Genomic DNA, 14,883 nt, shown 5'->3' on the forward strand with positions numbered 1-14,883 from the left:
GCTGCCCGGATGTTTTGGACTACCGATACCATCGGCCAAACCTTGTCTGAAAGCAAAGGGGTGGTAGCTCAGCACACTGGGAAGGCATTGGGTTAGTGAAGGCCGCTTTGTCTTTTTCTTTTTTTCTTCCAACAAACACTCTTGTTTATTCCTCTATTAATTTTCCCAGAGGGAGACTTAAGCAGGAAACTGCGTCGTTCGTTCGTCTCCCGCCCATCTTCAGGCTTGTTTTCCTCCTCTGTGTTGTAGCAGATGTTTATTGCTTCACATGTCAACTAACCCAGCTGGCATTTATACACTTACATGCCTGCGGGGTGTTTCCACCAGCCGAAGTGATTCACGGGACCAGGGATGGAGGGGAGGTGGGGGGGGAGAGCAAGCCAACCGCCGGTTCAATTGAGCGACTTTTCGGGAACTGTCCGAGGTACTGAACCTCGGAAAGGCAGCAAGTGACGATTCCTCCGTAAAGGGCGATCTATCAAAGCCTTCAGTTCGCCACGTTTTTAGCCAGCCTTTTAGCTTTCGGGCAGCAAAAATACGGAATACAGGAAAGGACTCGAGAAGTTTGGTAATTGGAAAAAAAACGGGGGAGGGGTTTTGAGCGGGAAGAACGGGGGGGGGAATAAATCAATCGCGAGTGTGCAAGTGATAGTGCCAACCGAGGTGAGCAAGGCAAAGATTTCCACGTGGCTCCGGAGATCGAAGGGAAAGCTGTAAGTACTTCAAGCACCATCATAGAACGGGTTGCTGAAACCTGTCGGAATGGCATTCACCCCTCTGCTCTTGACGTGCCCTCGCTTAAGGATGAATCTGAATGTTCCAGTTAGGAATGCAAAGGCTGCTCAGTCCTAGGTTCAGATGTCACAGGTTTTGGTGAAACTCAGAAAGAGACCCATTGGACGCGAGGAGCCACGCGGGAAGAAAGAATAGCATGTTCAGTCAGAAGGTCTCTCTTCTTTAGAGAGCTGAGGAAAGTAGGGACGGTAGTTTTGTCATGTTGACGTTTGCGATTGCTCTGGTTTTCTTGAAGGGGATAAGGTGGGAGAGGGGAGTTTAGTAGGCGGCATTGCCAACTTCAAGAGGACGTTAATCTGGGGGAAAAAAATGCCAGACAAGGTCCGCATCAAAAAGCTTCAAATGAACGGAGAAGAAGCGAACATTAGGGGTGGGGAGTGGAGGGTGACACCTGTATTTGCACGTAAGAAATATCCGAAGAAGGTTGCTGGGTGGATGAGAACGTGTTGCGCTTGTTCTTGTCTTCCAAACAAAACAAAACAAAACAGATAGATTCGGTCTAGCAAACATCCAATCAGGGAAGAGTCCGCGTGCTTTAGCCCTGTAAGAAATCTTGCTTTCAAAACTAAGAGCAGTCTTGATGTCTGCTCGTCTTTGAGCTCTGTTTCCGCTGAATCTCAATATCATTCATTTTCCATTGATGGAAATTACAGCAATCTTTTTTTAAAAAAAATAGCGAACATATCCTATTTTTAAAGAGGCAAAAAAAAGTAAACGACACGCCTTCAGTCAGCCGAATCTTTCACAGCGTAACGCCAGAGGGCGCAATTGCGAACTAGCAAGAAGAGCAGGAAAGACGCTACAAGTACCGGTAATTCAGTGTTTTTCTATTGCCGACCAAAAAGCCTAAAATAATTTTTAAACTAACTTCAACGAAGGATAATAAAATAGAACAATAAATTATTTTTTTCAGGTAGATAGGATGAGCCCATCAACATATGTATAACTTCGTCAAAATGAAAAGAAGTATAAATGAACATGACAACTAGAGGGACCCTCATAAAAATCATAAATCCCCAAATTTAGGACCTACCCTCCACTTGAAGAGATGGAGCCTTTCTTTAACAAAATCACCAGACTTCCTCTCCATTTCTCAGTTTTGCAAACATTATGGCTGTTGTGGGCAAAGACATTAGGAAAGAGAGGTTCTGTGTTATGGATAAGTGATAGTAATGTCTGGATGAAATTACAGTTCAGAAAGATTCTTTTTAAATATCTCATAAAGACTTAGAAGGTTTTAGACTGTTTATAGTAACTGAATAGTGCTGTTGCTATTTTAATGTTCTACATAGCTATCTAGGGGAGAAGGATTATTTGGGTTTGGGAAAATTAGTGTTTGGGGGAAATTATTTTCTAAGCTCCTGTGAAGATGATCCTTTAGATCTCAACAGGCAGAAAAAAGGTGATTTTTTAAATAAAGATTCTCAGAAATACTTAAACTTAGACCAGTGTGTACTTTAAAAAGCCAACATATAGTTGCATATAATACATAAACACATTTGTGGCTAGATTAGCTATTGTTTTTTATCTCATGTTTTTTTATTGTTCTATCCATGTATTAAATACAAAGAAAAATAAAAATAGGAATTGTGTACATAATAATGTGAAATTACAGCTTCCAATTCTTTACCAGGTGTTGGCCTTTGTACATAACAAGTTCTTCCTGAGAACCTACAGTGTCCAAGATTTTTTGGTATGGCACCCAGTGTATCAATAACCATTGGGATTATAAAGGCCAGTTTGTGACATTGTTTTATTATTATTGTAGTTGGTTGTCCAGTCAGCTACATTTTAGACTGTATTTAGCACACCTGTCCACCTATTGAGTTCTTTCCAAGGACCTGGGATAGCCAGACATTGTTTTTTTAATAATCTTAAAGGTACTGTTGCAAGGATGTAAACTGTTCCAAGTAACATGATTTTGTCAATGCTGATGGTGTTTAAGTTGTGTCTCAGAGATTTTGGAATTGTGCCCAAGAAGCCTATTACTATTGGCATTGTCTTTGCTTACTTTGCCACAGTTGTTCTACTTCTTTTTGCAAGTCTTATATATGTGTGTATGTGTGTGTGTGTGTGTGTGTGTGTGTGTGTGTGTGTGTATATGTATATGTATATGTATATGTATATGTATATGTATATGTATATTTCTCCAGTTCTTTCTGTTCTCTTCTGCGGTCTCCAGTTATTGTAAAGTTTACTATTCAGACTTTTTTTGTCTTTCTTACCAATAGCGCACAAGGCACAATGAAATAAAGATACTTCCCATTCTCTACTCACATAATCTGTCACATAATTGAGTTAGTTTATATTGACAAAAAGTCATGAATCTGAAAATACCTTTTCTGACTAAGAAATTTTATTAAAAGGCATAAACTATGCTTTTAAATAAAATGTGTTAGTTGGAAAAAGTGCCACCGGACTCCTCCTGATACCCTGTCACCAGAAACTTGAAAAAAGGTTAAAGCTGCATATTGATTTCCTCCTGCCTTTTAATATCAAGATCTCCTTCTTTGTTATATATTAAATTCAAAGCAAAGAATCTTGAGACTCAATCATTCCACCAGTCAATATTGGGGAACCTAAGCAACAAAAAAGATAAAAATACAACATGGTATGTTGATTTTCTTTTGGACATTATCTTGTAATTTATTATGCACATCATAAATTGTCAAATGGACATTGCAGACAGCTATATTTTGTTCCACAGTGAAAATATTGCAACTTACTAGGAATGAATGTATAAATGAACATGACAACTAGATGGTAAGAATTCTAAAGTTAATATACATTATTTCAGCCAAAGTGGATATCCCATTTTTGAGTTTCTGATGCATGTTATTATATTTCTTATTGCTGTTTGGCCAAGTAAAAGACATTGCCTTTGCTGTTAGGTGCTACCAGATATATGGCTCCTGGTGCTGTAGAATAGAAGGATGCTGTGTAGCTATTTCTGTTTTCCTCTCCTTAATGTTCTTCTCTTAGTCAGAAAACACAAAGTTACAAGTGACAGAAAGTGTTATCTGTTTACTTCTACTAAAAAGCCAGGGCATTAACATGATACCTCTTTTTTCAATACGTTTCAAGGATATGAAAAGACACGGGAGGAGGAAGGAAGCATTCTAAAACAGAAAAACCAGTAACATGGATCCTTAAAGCATTCAATAGGTTTTGTATTTCTGGTATGAAGTGTAGTATTTTGAACCTGTCTTTCCTAAATAGGAATGCAAGATCAGTTTTGGTATAATTTAGGAACAAAAGTAAGCTGGAATAAAGCAGTATGTAACAATATACCATCTGCTTTATTATAGCTTTCATTAGTTATGCCATCCAAAGAACTTTTGAAAATAATGACTAGGTTAATCTTCTTGTCAATCCTGAAAATATGCTTTTCAGATTCAATAAGCCCTGTTTCTGCCTCATTCACAGGATTTTTTTGCTGAACAACAAAGCAGCTGTCAGGGACACGAGGAAGCCTATAGTGTTCCATTTGTTAAGACATAGATCTGTTTGCATTTCAAACAGCAATTAGAAAAACCATTGGTTGCCATTGCAGCATGGCAGCTATCAGCAACCCAGCATACAGCTTTTTCTTGCATGTTTAATCTATTTCCTAATATTCTATTTTGCAGCTCATGGGATCAGAGCAGGTGGAAATGCGCAAAAGGCAGACCTCTGCATCTCAGGAGATACCAAGCTCTCTACTTGCCCAGTCTGGGGTAGAGACTCAAGGCTCCAATCCCTGCTGCTTTTGCTGGTGCTGCTGGTGCAGTTGCTCCTGGTATGTCTTTAAAATATATTCAATCCAGCCAGAGGAAATATGACAGCTAGTTTCCATAGGAACATAGACCTATGTCCCTTGGGTAATCAGATAAGCAGGAAAGGAAGATGCCTAAAGTAAGCTAGGCAACAGCTGTGTGGAGATGAAAACAAAATCATGCTGTTTGCGGAGTTGCACAAAAATGCAAGATTGATGCTATTCATACATTATATGTTTCCTATCTAATTTTCCAAACAGGAAAATTTCATTGACAAATACATTCTAATTCTATAAAGTTGGAAGTGGTTTAAATGGCCAAATGGATCAATAATCTGATGCAGGGGGTTAAATCAGATTATTCATAAAATGTGGATTGCACTGCTTAGTCTATGCTGTTTTAAGCTCTTGAATGGAAAGAGGAATATAAATCTGTCAAATAATAGTATTTCAAAAACCCAATACAAATAATTGCACTCAAAACAAAAGCGAATAAGGAAGAGCAGAGGTGATATTCAGCAGGTTCTGACCAGTTCTAGAGAACCGGTAGCGGAAATTTTGAGTAGTTTGGAGAACCAGCAAATACCACCTCTGACTGGAGATTTCGCAGTATCTTTCTCCTGCCATACTCACCAAGCCATGCCCATAGAACCGGTAGTAAAAAAAATTTAATCCCACCACTGAGGAAGAGGTAATATCTAATGATGTTTATGTTAACAGATAACAGATAATCAGAGTTGGAAGGGACTTTATAGGTCATCTAGTCCAACCCCCCCACCCAAGCAGGAGACCCTACACCATTTCTGACAAATGGCAGTCCGATCTATGTTGTCATTTACCATTCCAAAATGCATTCACTGGGTAGGTAGAGAACATATGTGGATCCCCACAAAAGAGGTTAACTCCTGTGGCTATTCCACCATTAAGCAGACATTGTCAAACACGGATACAGGGATGTTTGCACGTATCTAATGACCTTGTTTTAGCCAACTGAAAAATGTTTCAATATGATCACGAAACACTGACTGTTGTTGCTTTTCTTCCCAGGATACGCTAGCCAATATGATAAGCATATTTGCAAGCTTGCAAACTATCACATACTTTGTTCTTTGTTCTTTGTTTATGATCTTCTTCCATATAAGGTAAAACTCTGCTACCCCCTGTATGCTCCCCCACCCGCTTGAAAGAGGATAATAAATGAGGTTTGTACAGAGCACCCGAAGCTTTTCAGCTCTTTCTCCAGCTCCCCCTCCTTCTCCTGCTCCCCCTCCTTCTCCTTCTCCCCCTCCTCCTGCTGCGGCTGCTGCTGCCTGGGTCAATCCATCTGCCTCGGGTGTGAAGTGCTGCCTCCTATGAAAACAATCGGATGTCTGGTGTCTGTTATTGGTATTCACCCTTGCGAGGGTCCCTCTAAACTTCTTCCCTGCGGGGAATTCCATAGGCAGCGAAAGAACGCAGACGGAACAACGGACCAGTCGCTCGATGCGACAACTAGGGGCTCGTCCGGGATTTGAACCCGGGACCTCTCACCTCAAATCTTGGGGGAAATCTTCCATTAAATTGTTTTCTATTTATTAAATTTAAATGAGCCCATCTCACAGTTGAAGTGACCCAAAATGTATATTCTACAATTAATCTAGCCTGCTTTCCAGACATACCTATTGAGACAACCTGTCTCATTACTGCCTCTCCAGATCCATCTCTTAAGACTGTCTTGGTTTTTTTAAAACTTGGCCAACCACTCTAATAATTGCTCCCGAGCCTATTATCGGCCCCGCTCTTGGTGCTTTCTTATTTTCTCTTTTTTTCTTTATAACAGTCCCTCCTAGACTGGTGGAATAGCTTTTCAATTTAGGTATTTACTGATTTATTGATTTTTGTGGCACTTTAAATTCTCGAGGAAATGTTTCTACATTTTTTTTTATTCCATTAGCCTGTATTTGTGGATGGAATCAAGATATCTCAGAATGATATATCCACCAGGTTACAACATTTGTAGTAAGCGTCATAATAACTAAGGTTATATTATAGGAAAACAACCTTTATCCAACCATTAAGTGTATAAATACCATTAGCTTGTCAGTTGCAACAGGACTGAATTTCCTAATTAAATTATATTTTTAAAGAAAAAAAGAGAAAGTAATCTCTGAGTGGATTGATAGTGAAAGTCATGTCCAGCATCATATGCTGTTTTCTTGACTTAAATCCATTACAACTTTGAAAAACTAAAACATATTAAAGGTAAAGGTTTCCCTTTCCAGTCATGTCTGGCTCTGGAACATGGTGCTCATCTCTGAGCCAGCATTCTCTGAAGATTTTCCATGGCCATGTGGCCAGCATGGCTATATACCATAGATGCATGGAATACTCTTACCTACCTAGGTACTGAAGTGGTACCTATTAATCTACTCACATTTGCATGCTTTTGAACTGCTGGGTGGGCAGGAGCTGAGACAGGAACAGCAGCTCACCATGTTGTGCGGTACTCAGATCTTCAACCCAAGCTGTTGTTGTGGCCCATCAGCTACCAGCAGAGCTAGCTGCAGAGTCAGACAAGGAGGAGGTTGAGGGAGAGCCTGGGCCAGCTTTGGAGCCTTTGAAAGGTTCTGATAAGGAAACAGCATCAGAGACAGAGACAGAGGTCAAGGCCTTCCAACCTTCTCCAGGTGGAGAGGTAGCTGTCTTCAAGGGCAAGGAACAGGTGGGGAACAGGTGGCCCCCATCCCAGATGTGCGTATGCACAGAGAAGAAAGGAGAGCAAAGGAAAACAATAAGCCGGCTCTCAAGGAAAAGCAAACGGGGACACTAGCCAGCCCCTCCTATCTAGGAAATAAACAGTAGGGGTTCTGTTCACTTTTAAGATACAGCAAGCAATTTAGATTTCTTGGCCAGGTCTGTTGGGACTAATTAGGGTTGATTTTTGTTTATCCATATGAATAAAAGATTGTTCCTACCCTGTTTGAAAAGGTTTGTCCTTACTCATCAATAAGCAGCTCATCATTACTTGCTAAGGCTGGGTCAGCTTTCCAGCTGACAGCTGTCAGTTTTCCAGATGACAAGCTCAGTATCTTTAACTGCTGAGCCATCACACCCCTAAAGATTATTACTCCCATCTTTTATAAATTACAAAAAGGGACCTTCTTGACATAAGAACAAATAAAATAAGGCAATGCATATAAATGACATTGAGTGGCTGGACATCTGAACCTTAATGTGCTAATTTGTTTTCAGATAAATCTCTCAGTGTAATATGTTGCCATTCTTGCCCTCTTTCATACTGCAGATTTTCTAGAAGAAATCACATTTGCTAAAAATATTGTTTTCTCTTCTGTCCCATATTTTTCAACTAAAGCACAGATAGCCAATATATTATATGAACCAATATTTTTCTAAGAGATTACAAATTATCATTTGTAATGCCTTATCGTTCAACACATGAAGTTTAGAAGAAATTGCACAGTATCTTAGTGGAATTCTTATAGTGGGAGAATTAGATTGCAACCTCTATTTACTGATAAATTTAGAATCTCAACAAATTGTTTATTTCAGTTTCACCAAACTCTGTTTTATTACAGTCTTACTGTTAGGAATCAAGATGAAAGTTCAACGGCAGCAGCACATGAAATTGGATCAGAAATGATTCCATACTTTCAACAAGGGTAAGGATTAATTGGTAAAGTCATTTTATTCCTTTTAAAGCACTGGTATTTCTTAGATAGCATGATCATATATACTGGGAGTGATGGAAGTTGTAGTTCTATGTATTTTAGACGATATCACACTGGATAAAGTTATTACCATTCTCATACCAGTTTAGTATATTTTGGTTACCATGAGATCACTGTCATGTAATACATTGACCTACAAACAATCTAGTTAAAATGTGCTATGAAAATATATGAAAAATTAATGCAAGAATTTGTTTTTCCATTTTAACACTTTACTTTATGAAAACATGAAAAAACACCAGACTCTGTAGCTTTTGTTCCTTAATACTGCAGCTATGGGATAGCATATAAGAAAGAACCTGAAAGTACTGGTTATACTGAGTAAATATATTGTACATAATTGTCCTGGTCAATTCAGTAATATATTACAATAAGATAACAGATAGAAAAAATACTGACAGAGTATTTTATTGGCAGAGTATTAATAACATAATAAGATACCATTCACCATCTTTGTGCATTTTTTAACTAAATTGCTTCAAATTTCAGATTTATCAGTGCATTAAAACCTCCTAGTTTCTGCATTTTCCTCCCACACCGTGGTAACAGTATTTATTATTTTTCATTCATTTATTTCATTTATAGCTCAACACCTTCTGCGGACGAAGCAAGTGCTTGGAGGCATTCCTTTGACAAACTGATGGCAACACCTTCAGGTCGAAATGCTTTCAGAGACTTCCTCCGGTCAGAATACAGTGAAGAAAACATGCTTTTCTGGCTGGCCTGTGAGGACTTAAAACGGGAATCCGACAAGAATGTAATTGAAGAAAAAGTCAGACGAATATATGAAGATTATGTTTCTATTCTTTCTCCAAGAGAGGTTTGTTAGATTTTGTAATACCCTTGATTTTACATTAGTCAACCAAAGAGATACAACGAACTGTTCCAAGCTGTTCTTATTCAAATGGTGTATTTTAAAACTTAAGACTGTTACAAGATTAAGATTTTTAAAGGTTGATCATTTTAAAGTGATTTATTTTATAACATTTAAACATTTATTTTCGTGAGGTGTTTTGAAGGAGTGATCTATTTGGGCTAAAAACTGCAATACTAAAATGTTAAAAAACGTAGAATATATTTGTTCTAATAATCTAATTGAAAAGATTAGTTATCTTTAAGCATACCACTGAGGATGATAGGGATAAGTGCATAAGTAGGGGGACAGTTATAAAATTTAGGGAAGTTATAAAACGTAAACTTATCTTTCTAGAAGACTAACATGGCTCAATCTCATAGGATGTTTCAAAAATTTAATTTTGCAGTCTTTCCCCATTGTTAATGAAGTCCAGCTGTATAGCAAACTGATATATACATAGATATGTTAAATATTTGTTGTGTAATATTTCATTAATCAATTACTTTTTAAATTCATACAATAGATTTTTAACATACAATTCTTTTCCTTCATTTTTTAAGTTTTTAAAGACAAGCGAAAGCTCTTTGAGTGTAATATTTGATTTGTGATGGAAAATTGTTTTAATTCCTGATGGAGTTCCACACTGAGTGCTGAAACAGGAGCAAGAAACATGCGCGCCCTTCACCTGGTCTTCCGGCTTCTAATGTGCATGTGCTTGCAAAGACCAGCTGGCCAGCGGGTTTCTAACACTCATACATGTGCCGGTCAGCTGTCTTTGCGTGTGCATGGCGCTGGTCTGCACACGCACCTGCTTGTTAAGAAACCAGAAGACCAGATGGCCAACCAGTTTCTAACGCACATGTGCATGCCGGCCAGCTGGTCTTCGCATGCGCACACATTAAGAAACCAGAAGATCAGGTGGCTGGCACATAGGCGCGTGCCAGGAGCTGCTCTTTCACTTTCCAGCACCCTAGCGTGCACAAAGATCAGCTGGCTGGAATGCATGTGCGCCAGAACCCATAAGAGCAACGGGCGACGGCTGGCGTGCCTGGAGAAATAGCTCTGCGTGCCACTTCTGGCATGCGTGCCATAGGTTCGCCATCATGGCCTTAGTATAATGGATTCCAAAACATCCAGATCTGTTTTAAATTCATACTGGATATCCTTCAAATGCTAAGCATTTGAAGAAAACCTTTCGCTTGTCTTTCTTCAAGGAAAAACAAAAACTGTAGATTTTAAATTAAAGACTGAAAAGAAAGTAGAGCATTGTCAAATGTTTTAGTGGTATTAGAATGTCCTCCAGTTATTAAAAATTTTTCAGACCCATTGTGAAACTATCAATTTGTTCCCATTGTTAGCAACAGAATTGAGGAAGGCTTTACTGAACTCATAAATAAATTCATTTATTAACAGGTCAGTCTGGACTCCAGAGCAAGAGGAATTATTAACCGGAACATAATGGAACCATCGATACATACTTTTGATGAAGCACAATTCCAAGTTTATATGTTGATGCTCAGAGATTCCTACCCTCGGTTTGTGAACTCTGCTATTTACAAAGACTTAGTTGTATCACATTTTCAAAAATCTGCTGAATCGTAGAATTTAAACAAATTTATTTTGTATCTAACTACCTACTTATACAAATAAAACGTTGGCCTACAATCCATTAATATGGAATTTAGAATCAACAAGCTGATTGCATAACAGTAATTCAGTAAGAAATGTATCTTAATACAATGGTAACAGTGTTCCAAAGTTTACAAATTCTAAAATTTCACATTATTTCCTGAATTTTAAGTAGATCTACCTAAATTATATGTGCTGATGGAAGATATATAGAAAAAAATGTTAATAGCAGGAACATGCACTGTAGTAAAATTCTGAAATGCATACACAGCTTTAATAATAGTACTACGATCTATCTGGAGTGCTTCACTATCCAGGCATCCTATCAATGAAAGACTAGAAGCGTGGGGTCAGCACTCTTTCCAGTATTTTTCTTATTTTAAAAATGAATTATTATATTTTTCCCCTGCATCAGGGATATGGCAAAGGATAAGGGAACTACTTGATCAAATAGATATCAGTTCTTTCCATTCTTCTCATTGTATAACCCATACTATGCCACTGATATTTTGAATATTAAAACAATTCATATCAGAGCTGTTGCAAAGTTGTAAGGAAAAATCTCATACTGAACTTTATCCTCCAGAGCCTTAGAAACGAAAGAAAGTGGCGTTAAATTCTGTGGCAACAAAAGGATTATGTAAATTTCACTGAGTAAAGCAATATTCACTATATTTTGATTAAATCTACAAAAGAAATTTTTTAAAATGTTTAAAAAACAATTACCTGTAAGGCAAAATATATGTTATGATAGAAAAATATGTGCAGGTTCCCGGAATTGCCCCCATTCCATTTATATTAATATAAAAATATATGCAAAACTTCCTCAATAACTGTTGCTTATTGGGTATGGAATATCCTCTAGCAAATAGCAATAAATAAAAGATTAATGCCTTCTCTTTTCAGAAATAGATTTAATTATGGATTCTCTGTGGATGTTTTTTATGGCCACATGAAGCAAAAAAACCTCCTGAATTGGGAGCTTTATCATAAGGCAGCAGCTTTGACTTGGATTAAAGAATGGGTTAACTTAAACAATAAAAGGATATTAGGCCTGGAGGGCCATGACTTACAAAGAGGATGGCATGCCTTCTTATGGGAAAAGGAAATTAAGAAACAAACCTATTTCCATACACTTCATAGAAGATTCCCTGATACAAGTCTGGAATAAAATTAGGAAGAGACATTACATGAAAATTCCGATATGGTTATCTACAATGGAAGCCATGATACATCCCAATAATTTGGATATAGGTAAAATGGCAAGATATAAAGAAGTTTTAGACCATCAGGGGAAGTTAAAATCAAATCAGGAAGAACAAGGAATATTCATAGACTGGTGGCCATACCTCCAACTGAAAAATAGATATAAAAAAGATGTAGAAGACTATGGAATTTATACAGAATTGCAACAATTAAACAAAATTCTAACAGGCTCTGAGGAGAAATGTATAACCAAACTGTATAAATACTTATCAGAAGTTGATTTGGAAGAAAAAATAGTGAAAGGTTGTATGATAGCATGGGCCAAAAATATAGGACATAATATAGATAGCAGATTGGGAAAAAATTTGGAACCGGAATTATAAATTAACAAGATCATAGGCCTATAAAGAAAATATCTATAAGATATTCTACCGGTGGCACATACTCCCAATGAGATTAGCAAAAATGCATCCCAACATGAACCTGGCATTCTGGAAGTGTAAAAAAGTACAAGGCACTTTCTACCACATGTGGTGGTCCTGCCCCAAAGCTCAAAGATTAGGCACTGGTTACAAGAAATAGTAAAAGAACAAATAGAATTTGAACCTGAGCTATTCATGTTAGGAATATTTAAAAAGAAACATGAGAAAAAGATTAAATATATCTTATTACACTTATTAACTGCGGCAAGAATAACATATGTACAATGTTCGAAACACAACATCCCTTCTGAGGAACTGGTAATTCAAAAAAAAACTTGGAATGTGCTGAAATGGATAGACTGACTCTAAAATTAAAAGATAAAGAAGAGTCGGAATATCATGAAATTTGGGATATGTGGTATAATCGGCTGGAAAATAGGAAACAAAGTTAAGATAAGAAAACTATAGATAAATGTATATAATCGTATAATATCGTATATTAATGTAAATATCTACAAAAGATGGATATGTATAATAATGCTACAGTGCTGTAATGTCATGATCACTTTTGTTTTTAAAAATGTAAAAGAACAATAAAATTTAATAAAAGCAAAAAAATCCTGATTGTATTAAATAAACAAATCCATTAAAATAGAATAGAGTAGATTGACATGTTACTTTTCTTCTTTTCCAGCCTATAATCAGTACTCCCATTTGGGGACTGCAAAACAAAAACACTGTTAGACTTCTCTCCATTGGGACAAAATAACTCATATATACTAATTTACTTTTCTGTTCAATTCACCAAGCTGAAGATGTGTTTTATTTTTCCATGTTAACCCCCCCTCCCCCGTTTTTTAAAAGAAAATTTATTAAAAGAAAACCACAAAGTGCCAAGGGAGAAAATACAGAACAAAGCTGATATTTCAACTGTGACCATAAGTTCCATTACCTTAGTATGTAAATAAAACCAACTGTAACTGTATGACTCAAGAAAACATGTTCCACAGTATTGCTGAGTTGCATAGAAGAAAGTATCTCTGTATATAATTTTAGCTGTCATTCTCCCTCCCTATTACCATTTGGATGACTGACAAAATGCTATCAAATCCATATTAATTTCTAGTGACATGAATAGATTATTTCCAGGCACTATTAACATACGCATCACAGGAGATAAAAATAAGTGTATAGTTTTCTTCAAAATATATTGCAATTGAGAAAGATAATATTTCATAAATATTAAAGGCATAAGAGAGGAAATTGATTTAAAAGCTTAGAAAAATGTGTAATTTTTAATATATAAAATTATAATATTGTGTTATGATATATACTCAGAGGTATGACTCAGTATAGTGGATCTTGTTCCCAGATAATCACACAAAAAACTGCAATTAATTGAAAGAATATATTGCCTGTACAACATTTGTTTGTAACTAAATAAAACATATAAAGACAGTACTCTATGCTGTGATTGCACAATCTTTTTTCCCTAGGGAAGATTAAAATAGAGTCAGTGTCAGTTTTAGTGAGAATATTATTATTTCATCAGAAATCATCACAATATGGACTAGCAACACACATGGATATGGAATTAAAGTTATATTACTGAACTGTTGAATGTAAAAGATAACTGCAGCAGTTACCTTAAAGGGCAAAAAAAGTAAATGAAATGGAAGGGCTAGGTCAGAAGGACCTTTTTAATCAAATAAGTTTTAAACTTTTCTAACTAAATCAAAAGTATAACAAAAAGAAAAATCTCTAATTTACATATCGCAAAGATAATAGTTCCAGAATTAAATACAGGATCTGAAGCTGTACTCACTATTTGGCAGCTCTACCCATTTTGTTCAAAAAGTGAATGTTGTCATGAAAAGCAGAACAATTGTAATGCTGAGCATTTAAGCATATTCCTATCATTTCCACTCAATATTGTTTCAAAATAAAAATGAACCTCTAACAAACATGAACCAAATTTCAACCACCAATACGATCCAGTGTTAGAGAAGAATTTTCAACATCAAGTTCCTAGTTGTAAGGAATAACATCTCTAACTGCTGTTGTGAACTTAATATATATGGAATAATTATGTAAAAGTAAATTCATTCATTTAGCGTTTATGTATTGACACATAGGCCAAATCCCTGTATAGGGATTTTCAGTTTGTCCTGAAATGAACTCAGGCTAAGTGTGTCATTTCTGAGCGCGTCAACAAATTTAAGTGTCCTTGACACATAGCATTTGTAAGATCCAGATTTACCATCACAAAAAATAAAATTTATTGTCACCAAATGAATATACCACAGGGCTTGAGAGGTGAAAACTATCATTATTTCAAGTTGGTTTTTTTTAAGTGATCCTTACTTTGCAAAATAAACATGCTACTTGGAACTGCCTATATATTCAGATGGTACCTTAACAGTCCTTGGTTAGGATTTGAACTGTTACAAGTTTTTACCAATCCCAAACTGTGAATCGAATTGAAGATTGACA

The 14,883-nt window shown here is 36.6% G+C and overlaps 2 protein-coding genes across 3 annotated transcripts in view; one reads left to right on the plus strand and one right to left on the minus strand.

The window, feature by feature from the left end:
- Positions 1-4,521, minus strand: part of ATP6V1H (ATPase H+ transporting V1 subunit H) — a 30,971-nt gene extending 26,450 nt beyond the window's left edge. The window contains exon 1 of the mRNA XM_087931237.1: positions 4,502-4,521. The gene's annotated coding sequence lies outside the window, so the exon portion shown is untranslated. The remainder of the gene's footprint in view (positions 1-4,501) is intronic.
- RGS20 (regulator of G protein signaling 20) lies at positions 156-10,758 on the plus strand. Of its 2 annotated transcripts, none has more exons than XM_026699133.2 (5): positions 156-713; positions 4,425-4,573; positions 8,125-8,208; positions 8,863-9,097; positions 10,547-10,758. In XM_026699133.2, the coding sequence occupies exons 2-5, from the start codon at positions 4,428-4,430 to the stop codon at positions 10,733-10,735; spliced, it is 654 nt and encodes a 217-aa protein (XP_026554918.1). In that variant the 5' UTR covers positions 156-713; positions 4,425-4,427; the 3' UTR covers positions 10,736-10,758. The 2 variants fall into 2 exon arrangements, with proteins under 2 accessions (XP_026554918.1, XP_087787365.1); XM_087931239.1 differs by having other exon boundaries at positions 404-568.
- The last annotated feature ends 4,125 nt before the right edge of the window (positions 10,759-14,883 follow it).

This window comes from Pseudonaja textilis, chromosome 3, assembly GCF_049901715.1.
Source record: "Pseudonaja textilis isolate UNSWEBS1 chromosome 3, rPseTex1.2, whole genome shotgun sequence".
Lineage (NCBI taxonomy): Eukaryota > Metazoa > Chordata > Lepidosauria > Squamata > Elapidae > Pseudonaja > Pseudonaja textilis.